The following is a 15148-nucleotide window of genomic DNA, read 5'->3' on the forward strand; positions in this document are numbered from 1 at the left end:
CAGAAATTTATAAGTATGTTAACTAGTCCTATCTTACTTTGCTCATGGGCGTAGTCAAACCTTTGCTCTTGATGACATGATAGGCTTGACTTTTTTTTTCTTTTGACTGTTCACCCTTTGCAACATGACCCATTTTTATGTAGAGATAAAAGTGTTACACAATGAATGAATATACCATTTTTCAAACTACGACTGAAACGTCTTGATCCTGTTTTGACTTTTTTGACTATGACAAATTTGTTTAGGTCGTTTGGGGTCAAAGTTTGGTAATCCCGGTCAACCGTTTAGCTGCTTCACAACCCCATTAAACATGTTTATGGTCTGTGATAGTTGTAGTGTCCTCAAACACCCACCTGAGATTATTTTTAACTGAAAGCGCTCCTAAAAACTCAGTTGAACCTTTGACTGACATAATCTACTGAGCAAATAATTGATAACACAGGTATCATAAAGCTGCTCCAACAGTTCTTGCCATTTTATTTTCATCTTCTCTGTTGTGTTAAAGCCGCCAAATTTTCCAGTATTCTTCTCTTACCCAGCCAGAGGTTTTTTTTTTGTTACTATTATTTTTATTTTTGTTTACGTTTCAATACAAATTACTTTAATTTTGGAATAGGTGCAGTGCTTAATTGGTAAAAAAAAAAAAAAAAAAGTCTGGGTGACATCTGAATGAATTGAATCGTTTATTGTGACATTCATGTGATCTACAATGCCAAAGATATAAAACTATAAATTCAAACTCGTGGCTCAAGAGACAAGACATCAGTTTCTGGCATAACCTAAATTTTATATAAGTGCCCTGCGGACCATTTCTTTTGTGTTACATGGTGTAAAATCCAAAACATTTTTTTCATTTTTTTTTTTCTTTTAACCATACTGAGTTTAAAAAAATAAGATTGTTGTTGAAGTTTGAACTGAACTAGTTAATTTCAAGTTTGTGAACTCAACTTTGAACTACTTAGTGTAAAAAATGACGTCAACATTGAGCTTAAAACGGTATAGGAAAAGAACAACATACTGCTACTCAAATAGCAGTTTTGTTAAATGTTTTTCTTCGTATGAACAAAAACAAACTGATTAAATGCTGATGTATTCAACTTAAATTCTGAATTGAACTGTTTTTTTCCTGATTTGCACAAAATGTAAAGACTCTGAACATCCCTTAAAATTTCAATAATTAACTTAATACCAGCCATTTTGTAAAATAGCACCCCTTAAAATTAAGACTAGCCTTTTTGTAAAACAGAACCTTCCTGTAATATATTTTTTCTTTGTATTTTCCCAAGCTAAATGACCAAAGCAGCACTGTGCAAAACTTTTTTCTGTTCTGTTCTTTTGGGATTTTTGTGTCTGGGTTAATTTTGGAGAGTTTCTGCTATTTCCTTTTTATGTGGTTTCTGTTTCTGTTCATCTCGCCCACCTGTCTGTGTTACCTGTGCTGCTCTCTTTAACCCCGTATTTTGCCAGTCCCCCATTGTCCTTAGTGAGCTGTATTTCCTATGTTTTTTTTTTTCGAGCCTGAGTCCTAATTTTACATATTAAGTTTATTTCTTGTATTGGGTTGTTACTTTGCATTCTCATCTGCTGCTCAGATTTTGGTCCTCTCGTCCTCTTAAACATTCTTGAGTCGACCTTGCTTTCACCTTCCTGCCTTTGGGTCCACCTCAGCTCACCATGATGCCAAATCCTGATGTTTTCTCTACCCAAGCCCATAAAACAAGTACCCAGTAGTTGACATCAATTGATATCTCTGGCACTCGTCAGTAGGGTTCTCATTGACGTTCTTTTACATCAAGGGCCCTCAAGGAGTTGATGGCAAATTCTAATTTGAAATTTCTAATTCATGATGCTAAAACTGCTCAGAGAGAGTGACCGCTGTCCAGTACTAATTCCGTGAAACAATGCCAAGTATCAGTTCGATACGATACTTGATATCGTTACTCACCCATCCCAATCTGTATCATATTTGAACATTTGACCCTGTGATTCTTTTGCATACCACAAGAAGGAGCCCAAGACCCACTGGAGGTACATGTACCACAATATGCAAATCAAAATAGAATCGTTACTAACGTCAATATTGCGGTTATATTGATACCAAAGCGTAAGTATCGATCGTCATGTACTTATTTATTTATGTATTTCTTTGGTTATTCTCCATGTCTGCTTTCGCATATTCCATTGTTTTGTTTTTTTTTAATTATGCAAATTGTATAATAATACTATGGCATTATAAAGAACTCAACATGAAAGTTTAATAAAATAAAGAATGTAATTCATAGACAAAATAGTCAAAAGTACATTTCTTATGAACCTAAATGTAATTGGTATTGATATCAATATCGTCCAGTGTTTACTTGGCATCGACGGATATCAAAAGTATCCCACAGCTCTCGAGATAAGCGTTATAAGAAATGCGTCACAACAAACAATTGCAACAAATTGTATACTGCTCAGCATAACATGTTTTATTAAAAAAAGGAAGAAGAAAAAAAAACACTAACATGTAAACCGCTTCATACAAGACATCCCAACTGCAAGACGGCTGTTTGGTCTTTTGGACAATGTGAAGGTTCAAAATGTGCAACTTTTGAAACGTTTCCTTCCTCTTTTCAAACCCAACGATGAGAGGAGGATATCTGAGGAAAGCGATCTTACATGTACAGTACATAAAAATGCAGGGGAACAAAAAGAGAAGCAACATGAGCTACGACTTTTTATTCACTTTACAGTAAATCATGCAGTTGCTGAATGTGATAAAGTGTGTGTGTGTGTGTGTGTGTGGGGGGGGGTTGCATGTGTGGAGGTGTAAAGGCCGCTCGCTCATGAGTCACATGCTGTTGAGCAATCTGAGCGCTCGTCAGGATGTGGCTGGTGTCTGTTGATACTTCTGTTAGCACAAAACCTTTCACCCTTCTCGTCTGAATCTTTTCACAGGCTCTTTCAAATCTACACATTCTAAACACTTTCACCAAAAGACAAAAATGTTTTAATTTGCACTGTATTCTAAGTGGAAAAAAGCGCAGTGCAATACTGTTGCTTTTCTCAATTGACTGCCATTTTCTGTCAAAAACATGGATGTGAAAGTCTATCTTAGTTATGATAAACAGAACATTCTCTGTTTCTGGTTTTGATATATAAAAATAGAGTTTTCAGAGGTGGGCTTTTTCTTTTTTCTTTTTTGCTGGTCTGTCAGTTGACATTCGTCTGCGCTGTTTTTTGCCCACTCCTCTGTTTGTCAACACCCGAACGGGACATTTAACAATTATTGCTGCTGGTCCGTCATTCACCAGTCCGCTTTTTTTTTTTTTCATGCTGAACCAAACTGTATTTGTCAACGTTTTCTAAACTACCCACATCTTTGTCAGCAGTTTTAAGTAGGGAAAAAGTACATCTACTCCTCTTAGTCAATTGCTGCCAAGTAGATCAGGCGGCTGCTAACACATAAGATGCGTTTTCACAAAACCAGGCCTATGTCATGGAGAATAGTTTTGAGTTATTGATGAAAATTCAGATTTATAGCAGAGAAGTCTGTTTTGGGATTTCTACAAAAACAACCACCTTATGACCTCGACTTTCATTTCCCAGCAGGCAGAATGCTGAAATTGTGATCAAAGGGTATGAAAATAAAGATTTAGTAGGCGATGCGCACCACTGAAAAATGAATGTGCTAAAAATTCAAACATGTTTTTCTCAAGACAAGTGATTTCAACTTGGCAACCTTCAAATTGCTGTAACCTCATCAATCCCTAAGATACCTCCAAGTATTACACATCCATCACCTTGAAGAGTGTAACCGTAGATTATATGAATATCTAAATAAATAATTTGATTTTCTGGGAGAAAAGCCTGGTTTTATGAAAGCGCATCACATATACATAATATTTACAGTAAATAATTTCATCGCTGGCAACAACTGAAGGGAGCTTATCTTTTTCGTCGCTATGGTGTACAAGCCAGCTAATATGTGCTATAATAACTGAAGCTACCATGCGAAATGTACGGATAAATGCTTGTTTGATGGACATTTTTAAAGTTTGCAGCAGGTAATAATGTGGGTTTATGGATATAATCCTTGGTGTGGCCTAACTATTTCACCAGGATACTTTCACAGGACTTTTGTTGATGGAATCAGACCATTTCTGATGGATTTAGACATTTTTTTGGAAACGTGAATCTGGAAAAGGAAGTTACATGGGCACGTGTTTCTGTCTGGCGTCGACAAAACAAGAGTGACGGACTTATGGAATGACCACCTGTGCGATCACGACGATGGTTAAAAAGCCACTCACCCTCATGCTTAGTCATTTTTGTAAAAATTTCTGTCATTCCCCGTTGGATCGAACACGCAGCCATCGTGGCTGCCCAACTCCTAAAAAAAATATAATTTTATTTACCTCAAATTGACTGGCAAGTCTTTTTTTTTTTAATTTTGTTCTTCCCTGATGTGTTTAAGTGCAATTCACATTATGTTACATACAGTATAGTAAACAGAGGAAAATCTCTTCTTTACAGACACATCTAAACCGATGAACAAAATTCCAACACATATTCAATGTTTTTCTTCATTTTGAGCATTTGCTTCAATTAACTGTAGTCCTAAGAGTGGAATGATCCACTTTCACAGATTAAAGTTTAAAAAAAAAGTTCATTTCAGACTAATACCCTGATTGTGAATGGCTCAAAGTTCATCATGTCGCCATTTCACTGATCTCTCATTCTGGAAAAAAAAATAAATCTCCCCCGTCAAATGAACTCCATCTTGTATTCTTCTGACATAGCATTGGACAGAATGTTGTTGCCTGGGCTTGGGGCGTTGTGGTTATCACTGGACCCAGTGGGCACAGGTGGGGTGGAGGTTGACGTGGAAGGCTGCTGGGAATCTTGCAGCTTCTTCCTGTTTAGCTTCCTTTCTTTGGCACGTCTGTTCTGAAACCAGATCTTCACCTGGTAAAAATTGCAAAGATTCTTCTTCAAGAAGTTGTGAACAAGACACCTGTCACCTGCTCTTTTTTTGATAGTCAGTGTGTGAAATGCAGTAAATGAAGAAGGGTCAAGCCGTTTTGATTTTGACCTTTTTGAAGTTTTCTTTGCAATAGTTCCCAGCGCAGTGGTGGTAACTTAAATGCGGTATCTATTTACAAATATGAAGATCATAATAGACCTGAATAATTAATGTTTCGTTTCTTGTATTTGTTAAATACATGCAAAGACTGCCTTAAAAAAATCTCATTAAATCCCAGTTGCAATATTGAAGATAAAAGATGATCATTCAAATGAAAGTGGGTGCATGAAGAAAAAAAAGATCTTTTTTTTTTTTACAATCGGAATATAGTGAGAAATAGATTCAAACATTTGTTTTAAAATTTAGGGGAAAAATAATCTGAATTTTCAATAATTTTAGCCTTCTTAACCCAAATCTTTGCCAGTTTTTATACCAGGTTAGTGGCCTACTCTACACATACAATGGCAATTTAGAGGCCACGATTCATCAAAATACTCTTTCCACAAAAGAATGGAATTTTTGACTAAACTATACTGTACTACCAGGTTTTGGACCAGCACTTTTCAAATGGGGGCACAAGTACCCCTGGAGTATGTGATGGCACTTTGGAGGGTAGGTGACATTTTAACAGGGGTTTATGCTTTTTAAAGCCTTGACAGGAAGCATATATTTTGCTTTTTAAATTAAGAGCAAATGAATTAGAATACAAAGGAATACATTGCCAATTTGTGCTATAGTGACTCTTTTGAAGTTTTAAGGTTGTCATGTGTAGAAGACCATCCATCCATAAAATGATCTACTTTTAAAAAGACTGATGTTGAGGACTGATGATGCAAACAAATCTATTGTTCATCCGGATATTAGACATAGCTATCTTCTCTCTCCAGCATCGGTCAGTAAAATTCTTGCAAAAGTCAAATTCCCACTGAGCTGTCGGCTCTTCTTACCTGTCTCTCTGAGAGGTTCAGTGCCACGGACATCTCCGACTTGCGCCTCATCGTGATATAGCGATTGAACTGGAACTCATTCTCTAGCTCCTGACGTTGGTGATCCGTGTAGACCACCCTGTATTTTTCCTTCGTGCGAGTCTTTCCCCCTAAAACATCAAAAATATGTCCCATTACCCATCCTAATGCAAAATGGATGACCTTTTCCAACCATGTCTTATTTGCCATGCCGATGATTTCTTACGACGTCTGTGTAGGAAATTATAACAGCAAAAACAACAACAGCATCTTTTTTTATAGATTTATTTTGCCTGCAAATCATTTATATTATCTGTCGTTTCATGCTAGCCATCACGTGTTGCTAGGCAGACTTTGGGAGCGATCAATCGGGCCTCATAGTTCCATCCGTCTCTTTTTTTGTTTATTATGCTTGTACAATAATCGTTTAATTTCATCATCATTTCATTTACCAAAGATGATTCGGGCCAATTAAGAAAAAAACAAGGCAGGATTCTCATTTTTATCCCAGAATTCTGACATTATTCTCAAAATTCTCATTTTAAAATCAGAGTCAAAAGTCAGATTTTTTAGTTTTTCTCAGATTTGTGACTTAATTCTAAATATTTATTAACCCAAATCAAATAATAATTGTAGCTTTAATCCGAGGAACCTGGGAACAAAACCTGATTTCTGACTAGTCAGAATTCAGACTTTTATTTGGTTTTATAAATACTGAGAATAAGTACTGAGAATAGTGTCAGAATTTTATTATTTACTGTAAATATGACTTTAAACTCAAAATTCTGAATTTATTCTAAGAATTTTCCATTAAAGTGAATAGTGAGAACTCTGACCTCAAAGCATTTTTGAGGATGAAGTCACTTATAAAAAAAAGCACCCTATTAAAAAATATTTCTTTGCTGCTTCTCATACTTTCCCATCGATATTTTCAAATTTGCCTATTCACATTTTTTATTTGTTTTGTGAAATTATCCTGCTTGTTGAAAAACCTACCTGTTTGCTGTTTGTTTGAGATTGTGTGCTTAATATTTTAATTTATTTATGATAATTGATGACAGGCAAATTCTACAACATTTTGTGGGTCAAGCCAAGCTAAATTCTTTTATATAATTCCTCAGTAAAAGACATACATATAAAAACAGGGATATGGTATTGAGAATTTCACTATTTTGCGCACTATTTCTCACTACTGTATATCCTTTTCTTTGCCCTTATTACAGAATAAATGATAGACAAACAGACACAGCGACAAGACTCAGTGCAGTGAGTCAATCACGGTGTCGCCAAGCAGACTCTCTTGTCTGAGTTTTTCATCTGGTGCCACGTTCAAGTTCAGGCGCCACTTAAAGCACCATCAGTTCTATTAATCAAACTTAGCGATATCTAATGGGAAGACTCTCCAGTGCATTGCAGCGGGGCTTTTCCTTATCGCTGCCAGCCCGTTACGCAGTTGTTTACACAGGCAGCTATTCATTGACACGCATGCACAGAAAAGGGCGAGTCGGTTATTGATCGGGAAATCTCGACCGCGTGACGACATCGATCAAAGTAGAGCAAACGGGTACGTGGGACAGGCAGACATGAGTGAGGCCCGAGGGTCTGCGCTCCGTGGCCCCTCTAAGTCGCATTATCTCGACCCAGGGAGGGCGGGGAGCGAGCCTTTAGCCGCCTCCGACGTCCGCTTTGTTAGCTTTGCATCGACGTCCCACGCAAGCTTGCGGAAGGGAGAGGCCGAGCGCTTGATGGATGTGTGTGAGCAGTCACTCTACGTGTGTTTGTCGAAATTGTTGACGTGCGCGAAAACAAGCATTGGTGGTTAGCTGACGTGGGGAGTCGCTTAGAAATCATGTCTCAACCACAGGCCTTGAGTAAATAAGTGAGTAGTTTGTGTTATTATGAGACTTTTAACAGACAGCGTGCTTTGTATTGGGCAGGTGCTACGTATATTAGTGAAGAGGTTTTCAAATGGGGTTACGTGAAGGCGCCTTCAGGTGGTATGTGAGTTCTTAACAGGACAGTATCAGCAAATCTAATTTAATGCCGTGACAGGAACACTAGTTTCCAAATTAAGAGTTAATCAATTGGAACATGAAGCATATTAGCACTAATTTACGTTACTGTGACGCCTTTTCAAATCACGTTAAAACAGAAGCGTAAACAAGAGCGGCGATGTTATCAAAAAACATTTGCTACACCCGTTTTAAATAGTTTCAGATAATCCCCACTTTTTTGTATGCATATATTTTTTTATGTTTTGTTCACATCAGCGGTTCTCAACCTTTTTTTTCAATGATGTAGTCACTGTGAAATATTTTTCTGCCAAAGTCCCACTAAATATCACATGAATGAAGGAAAAAAAAGAATTAAAACAGAGTTCTTCTGTTTGCATCTCATCTGTGAAATTTTAGAACTACATTTGAAGTGGTATCTGCAGTATTTTTTTCAGTCCAAAAAAAAATTCATTTTCATAATCTTATAACACCCTTAGTTTTATTTCTAATTCGTCTGGCAGACTACTAATGGTATTATGCATTTTGTATATAATGAAACAAAATAAAAGCATACAGCGTTTTACAAAGAAGTCACCATAGCACAATTTAGCAATAATTTGCTTCATGGTATAATTAATTTACTCTTGATTTGAAAACAACATGTACTATTGCTGTCACAGCATTAAAAAGCATTAGATTTGTTGAAACCTGCAAAATTTGGAGCCAAATTTGAAGAAGAATAAGGAATTAAGTTACCCCGTTGGGGGTGGAGTTACTTGGCAGGGGGGTGGGCCTTGTCACTCTTGGGTCACATTTATAAAAAAATTTTGACATGGGATTTTTCTGACATTTTTACATGCATGTAATACTCATAGAGCTTTTGATAACTTGGTTCTTCATAATAACTGCATTTTTACAATTACATTTATAGAATAAAATCAAATAATTGTTTTTCACAAAATCCTGACTGCGCACGCCACCCTTTCATAAGGTGTCGTGACCCCTGGCCACCCTACTGAAATATGTCAATATGAAACAACATACCACACTAAACAAAAGTGTCACAATAAAATTTCAAGGAAGACATTTCTCATGAAAAATTAGCCAAACCTGAAGGTGCCGGTGCCTTGATGGGCTCATGGGCTCTCCTCCGGCAAAAAGGATCCTGACTGGCGAAAATGTTGTAGGGGTTGAGGCCTCCTCCTCCTCCTCCAGGGGCTGCGGGCACTCCGCTCAGCTCCGCCGAGTTGAAGTTCACCTGTCCGCCACCGGGATTGGAGCCCGGGAAGCTGAAGGGGTACTCCTCGCGATAAACGGGATTCCAGGCACTTGCGGCCGGGTCGGCGACTCCGGTCATGTGATGGTAAGTGGTGAAGTCATACGGAGGCGCCATGTACTGACTGTTGATTGGCAGCGTCTGGGCCGGGAGTCTGGCCGGCTGGGAGTTCGGGTACATGCTGGCGACCAGCAGCCTCTCTCTGGTAAAACACTCAAACCTCCTAGAGCATTTTAGGTGTTCATTCCCAGCAACCTCTTTGCCTCTTCTTTTCCCTCCACACAGGCTCCACGCTCACATATGCACACGCACACACACGCAGACACACACAATGGCCGGCTACCTGAGCAGCAAGTACACACCTTTATAGATTTACAGCCGAGGAGTTCAAAAGTACCATGATGACGTCACACCTTACCTGAGACCAACCTGGCCTGATCTTATAACTGACTTGAGTTGACCTTATGTTGAGATCTACCAACAAATGAATACTTTGCACATACTGTATTCTTTCTTTGTCGTTTGATTTGCATTATACTGACAATTTTCTTAAACTCCAAAGAACTTTCTTTCTATTGAGAAAAGGAAGCAGATTTAAAAAAAATGTCTACACACCGCTATTCAAATGCAGCCTTTTTGTGATGAGAAATTCCCAAATTGGAACGAATTAACCATTGAAAGTAAAAGTCAGTTTTGGCACAAAAACTGTCAAGAAATGCCAACTAGAACTGCTTAAAGTATTTTTTTTAAAACTACGGTTTAAATATTTGCTAAATTCCATGCAACATAAGTTTCATTGTGATAGGTTAATACTGAATATAGACGCATTCTAGTTATAAGGGTTTGCACACCGGTACAACCATGATATTTTACTTCCCCACTACAGAAATGTTAAAAATCTAACTTTGAGACAATACCTGTGGAAAATATGAATTGATTTAGTTCTTGGGATCCTTTTCATATAAACTAAGCATTTGAAAAGGGCTATGTAGACTTTTTGTATCCACTGCATCCACAATAACAAAATGTTTGTGAATATGAATAATTTTTCATAAATTTTTGCAAGTTATCCTGTTTTATACAGTTCAAAAAGTCTGAAGTTTGTGAAAAAGCACACACATAAAGTACATGATTTTTTTGTGTATCTTCTTGTTTTTACTTGTGCAACACATGATATAGCCAAGAAGTGTGATTTGTTGCAGAGGAAGTAGTAAAAGTTTGATTCAAGTTAAAGGAGGCGAAAGGTCTTTACAGAGTGAAAGTAAAAATACAGCCCCTTATTACTGCTATAGTTCTTGTTGCTGATAGTTACCCCCTGTGCGGTGTTTTATTGTGGCTATAGTTAAAGTGTCGTGATCATAAACTGAAGTGTGTATGCATAATATAACAACTCTGACCTATACATCAGAAATAAACACTGAGCAATGAAACCACTTTTAATTCAGCTACTGTTAAAACATGTCAGAAAAAAACAAACAAAAAACATGTGACACCTCTGCAGTAAGATTAAAATGTGTAATTTTGAGTAATTTCTAAAAGGTAATTTGTTGTCTTTGGTATTTTTACGTTCATGCCGATGCCAACAGGATTATTGTTCCCGCATCAATATGGTGATTTTTTTTTTTTTTTTTTTTTTTTTTTTTTAATGAAGAGCGGAAGTAGTTGTTCTGGGTCAAGAGTTGTAAAGAGGCAGACATTTCCTGGCATCCCTCTGGCGCAAACTAGGAAGAAGGCAGTGCACGTTGTCCTCATTTCCTTCTGCTTTCTATCTGCTCGTACAGGTAAACATTGTCAGTGCTGTACATATCTCTGGACCCGTAACAAATGCCATCGATTTTATAGTTCTAACTAAATCTGAGAACACACACATTTTCATTCTCATTAGAATAAAAGTTCCAGATTAAAAATAAATATAATCCATCTCTGACACACAAGTATTGATAACATGAAGAAAACCAAAATACTGGCACGTAATGAAGACGAAAACAAACAAACCAAAATAAAACGGTTATGCCTATTATTGTAGTTCCCCCTTTTTGACACAAGAGAGCAGTATAAGGCCAGATGAAGGCGCACAAAACAATTGCCTGTCTACCAACACAAATTCCCCGGCGCTGCTTCCCCTCAACCATCGCTATGTCACTTTTATATTAATCTATAATACCATGTGCATCTAACCAAACATTCATTCACTATTCATAATGTGGTGAGAACACTTACGATCATCTTTAACGGTTAACGGAAGGCAGCTTGTGTTAATGGCAGCTCAAGTGCTAAAAGCTTGGACGTTAAAGTAACATAAACATGGTGTAGGTATCCCCAAAAGTAGAACGTTACATTACACAATTGTTAAATAAACACAACGCTGCTAAAAATAAAGGAACGTGCATGAATGTGCAAGACAGCTGCACAGCATACCCCATCAGCACTAAAAATACTTTTGCAGAAGCATTCGAGTACTGATTTGTTGCCTTACCAGCGCCTATAAATATTCAATATTTATCTTTAGACGGGTTGTGTGTCAAGGAATTCTACGAGTATGGATTAATTGTAAACAGTGTAGCATAAACACAGTGTTCCCACCCTTTTGTTGCTAAGACCGTTCAAGTGCATAGCAGGGGAACTAATAAGAGGTTTGTGTGCTCTTTTCACCAAATCTAAGAGCTTACATATGTGAGAGAGCAGCTGGAGTTGACAAGAAACATCCGCTGTGATCCTCCAACCTCACCTTTTCCTCTGCAGTCCACCAAGGGCCGGCATACATTAAACACTTAATGTCCATTACAGGGCACTGCCTCACAATATAATGTATATATCAGCGCGTGCAACAACATGTTTATTGATTTTTTTCCCCTCCACATTTGGTAGTCGCAATGTCAAACAAGGCAACGTGAAGACAGAAGAAGGAAGGAAAGGGCATCAGAGGAGAGATGACAAAAGGTCAGAACGCACTTTGAATGTTTACATCCACCCATTTCGAGAGCTTGCAAATTCTCAACATTCAAACTCCACACATCAAGGCTGGAGCTGAGATTTGAACGCAGGACTTTAGAATTGTGAGACTGCTAACAACCAGCACTTTTTTTATTTATTTATTTTTAATTTGATTGTCTTTTAATTTCATTGCTGACTCGTTGTTTGTTTTGAAAACATTTCTATTTTAACAATGCTACACAAGTGTTGGAATTCCCCCGGAATTGTAAATCTTCATGAACAAAACAGTCTAGACAATCTGGTCAAATCTAGGTTCAATCTATTTTGGTATTGGATGAAACATGATAATACACTTTTTATTTTGTTACTTTACATCTATTTTGCAGGCTTTTAAAAATGTAATTGCAGTTGCAGCTGGCGAGCTGGATTTTCGAAACCCCTTGTACACAATAGACATTGGGGGTACATAAAAGCACTCCAGAGGTACATGAGATTTTAACACGGTTCCTGCAGATATCAACAAATCTTTTTTGATTATTTTATAATGCCGTGAACAGTGCACTTGTTTTCAAATTAAGAGCAAATTAATTTGAACATTATTTTACGATGACTAAACTGTGTTTCATTTGATATTATTTTAATTTAAAATGAATACATTATATATGGTATAAAGTCTAACTTTATTACCGTCATCACTATTTGTTTCTGCAATTGTCACAATTTTTTTAATGCCATAACAGGGACAGTACAGATTTATTTTCAAATTAAGAGCAAACTAAATGGAACTGTGCTATACAGAATTTTTTTTTCTTTTTTGCCAAATGTCCATCCATTTATAGACTTTGTTATCCACTTAACCTCACACATCCTCGCAGGCATGCTGGAGCCTATCCCAGCTGTTTTTGGGTGGTAAGCACTCAAAATTTTTGGCAAGGCACATAGAGATAAACAACTATCCACACCCACAAACACACCTAGGGGCAATTTGGACAATCTCGAATACAAACCATGCTTTTGGAACGCGAGCGTAAACTGGAGTACCTGGAGAAAACCCACAAGGGCACGGGGAGAACATGCAAACTATAAACAGGGAGGCTAGAGCTAAATTGAAGCCACGATCTCCATATGTTAGGCAGACTTGCTAACTAGTCTTCTACTGTGCTGCCCTGCAAAATATTGTATGCATTTGTTTTGCTAAGTTTTAAACAGATGTGCATGGTTATTAATGGAACATGTTTTCGGTGGGCGAGAATTGCTGAATAAAATACATTTAGAGATACCTCTACAAATGTCGTTCTAAAGTTTACTAAATGAGACAACGATGGCACGGGACTCACGTTTTTTCTTTTCCATCTGAAAATACTTTGGGCCAGTTCAGGCGTACATGGCTGAATAAAATGATTTCAGAGTGGATGTGTGTTTAAAAAAAATAATTGAAAAACACTGATGCATAGATCCAGTTCCACATAGGTTAAATTAGTGGCTTGAGATACGGAGATTTTGTGTTGGAGAGAAGGGGGTTGCTGTTTGCCAAATGCTTGTAGATGCAGAAAGGGTTAGACTGTGTTGTTAGCCTCCCATGTAATGAAGGGGCTTTTGCACACTCTCTGATTAATCCCTGTAGGGACTGAAGAATTGCTCTCACAATTAGAGGACAACATGGTTTCTGTCCAATTTAGCCTCTTTCTGTTCTCGCCCCCGTTGTCCAATCCTCTCTTGTAATGCTCCTACAAAAACCGAGGAAAAAAATTGTTTGAGCTAAATTGGACTGAAAATGTTTTGAACCTGTCAGGTGTGATTAATGCCAAAGGAAAATTGCCTAAGCTTTTTTTGATCTCCAGACTCCATATTGCATATTCTGCTCAAGGGCACTTCGGCACGGTTTTTCTGCTTTGTCTTAGTCCATGTAATTTTGCAAGCAAACAAAGTTCATAATCATAATCAAGTTATATATCTCTAGCTTTGCATTGCTTTTATGTTTTATACAGATCAGTCTTCTACACTGAGTTGCATTAGTAGCACTGGTGCTAGCAACTATTTCAGAGTAAGAAATTAGCATGCTGCAAAGCAGTTCAAATTTAAGTTAAGAATATTTGATTGTCAAAAATTTGTAAAAGATAGTCATGCATAAGTGGAAATTTGTTATTTGGTTTTTATCTGGATTTTCACCATGCAAACATTTTTTTATTTTTTTTTACATGAATATGCAATTCGAATATTCTGCAGGACATCAGAATAACAAAATGGCTCAGTATATACAGGCCTATTTAAGATTCAGGACTTGTGTTGCGTTTTATGGACACTGTTTTGAGAATCTCGAGCGATGTTTCTCTGGTTTGTCTTCTTGAGAACACTCCAGGCTGATTTTTGAAGTGACATCACCGACAAAAGATTGACCAAAAAGACTGCCAAAAAGTACGTCATCCTAAAAAAGGTCTGTTAAGATATTCATAAACGAAGTTTATTTATATTTGAAAATCTTGGCATTTATTGGGTTAACATTCAGTGTTTGTAGGGTAAGACACCCGATTTGAACAGTGTTGTTTTGAAAGTGGGAGATCTTATTTTTCTGTGAAACTGAGACATCCATGTTTGTTTCCCAAGCAGGCCACCACAAACTCTGCCAACCCCCCCCCCCCCCCCCCCTTTCTGCCTGAACCTCTTTCTCTCCTTTCTCTCTCTCTCTCTCCTTTTCATTGTGTTTGTTGTTTTATGGAAGAGCTTGATGCGGTCCAGATTGTTGCTGCCAACTGAGCCTGTCTCACTTCACCTCAAAGCTTCTCGTCATTCAAAACAAATGACCACTGAGCGTTACACACAATCCAGTCTGCACATTTTTTTTCTACTTCTTTTACTTTTAAAACTTCCCTCTCTTGCTTTTAGTTCTCCTCCCCTCTCCCAGCTCCCTCCCTCCTTCCCCCCTCCTCCCCTGCCTCCTCAAGCTCCAGCAGGTCCGGACCACTGACACTCTCCC

The 15148-nt window shown here is 37.7% G+C and overlaps 1 protein-coding gene across 1 annotated transcript; it reads right to left on the reverse strand.

The window, feature by feature from the left end:
• Positions 1-4660: 4660 nt before the first annotated feature.
• Positions 4661-9493, reverse strand: cdx1a (caudal type homeobox 1a). The gene is made up of 3 exons (XM_088431890.1): positions 9075-9493; positions 5953-6101; positions 4661-4947 (listed from the first exon to the last, which is right to left on the reverse strand). The coding sequence occupies exons 1-3, from the start codon at positions 9418-9420 to the stop codon at positions 4747-4749; spliced, it is 696 nt and encodes a 231-aa protein (XP_088288016.1). The 5' UTR covers positions 9421-9493; the 3' UTR covers positions 4661-4746.
• Positions 9494-15148: the final 5655 nt, after the last annotated feature.

The sequence above is a fragment of the Hippichthys cyanospilos genome, chromosome 13, assembly GCF_059441005.1.
Source record: "Hippichthys cyanospilos isolate Australia breed blue-spotted pipefish chromosome 13, RoL_Hcya_1.0, whole genome shotgun sequence".
Taxonomy (NCBI): domain Eukaryota; kingdom Metazoa; phylum Chordata; class Actinopteri; order Syngnathiformes; family Syngnathidae; genus Hippichthys; species Hippichthys cyanospilos.

Bases quoted from the DNA above. Each gene is read 5' to 3' on its own strand.
- cdx1a (XM_088431890.1), bottom strand. From the start codon at position 9,420: ATGTACCCGAACTCCCAGCCGGCCAGACTCCCGGCCCAGACGCTGCCA. The intron at 6,102-9,074 runs GTTTGGCTAATT...TTGATGTTTTAG, and splicing joins CAAGGCACCGGCACCTTCAG to GGGGAAAGACTCGCACGAAG. The intron at 4,948-5,952 runs GTAAGAAGAGCC...AATTTTTACCAG, and splicing joins TGAACCTCTCAGAGAGACAG to GTGAAGATCTGGTTTCAGAA.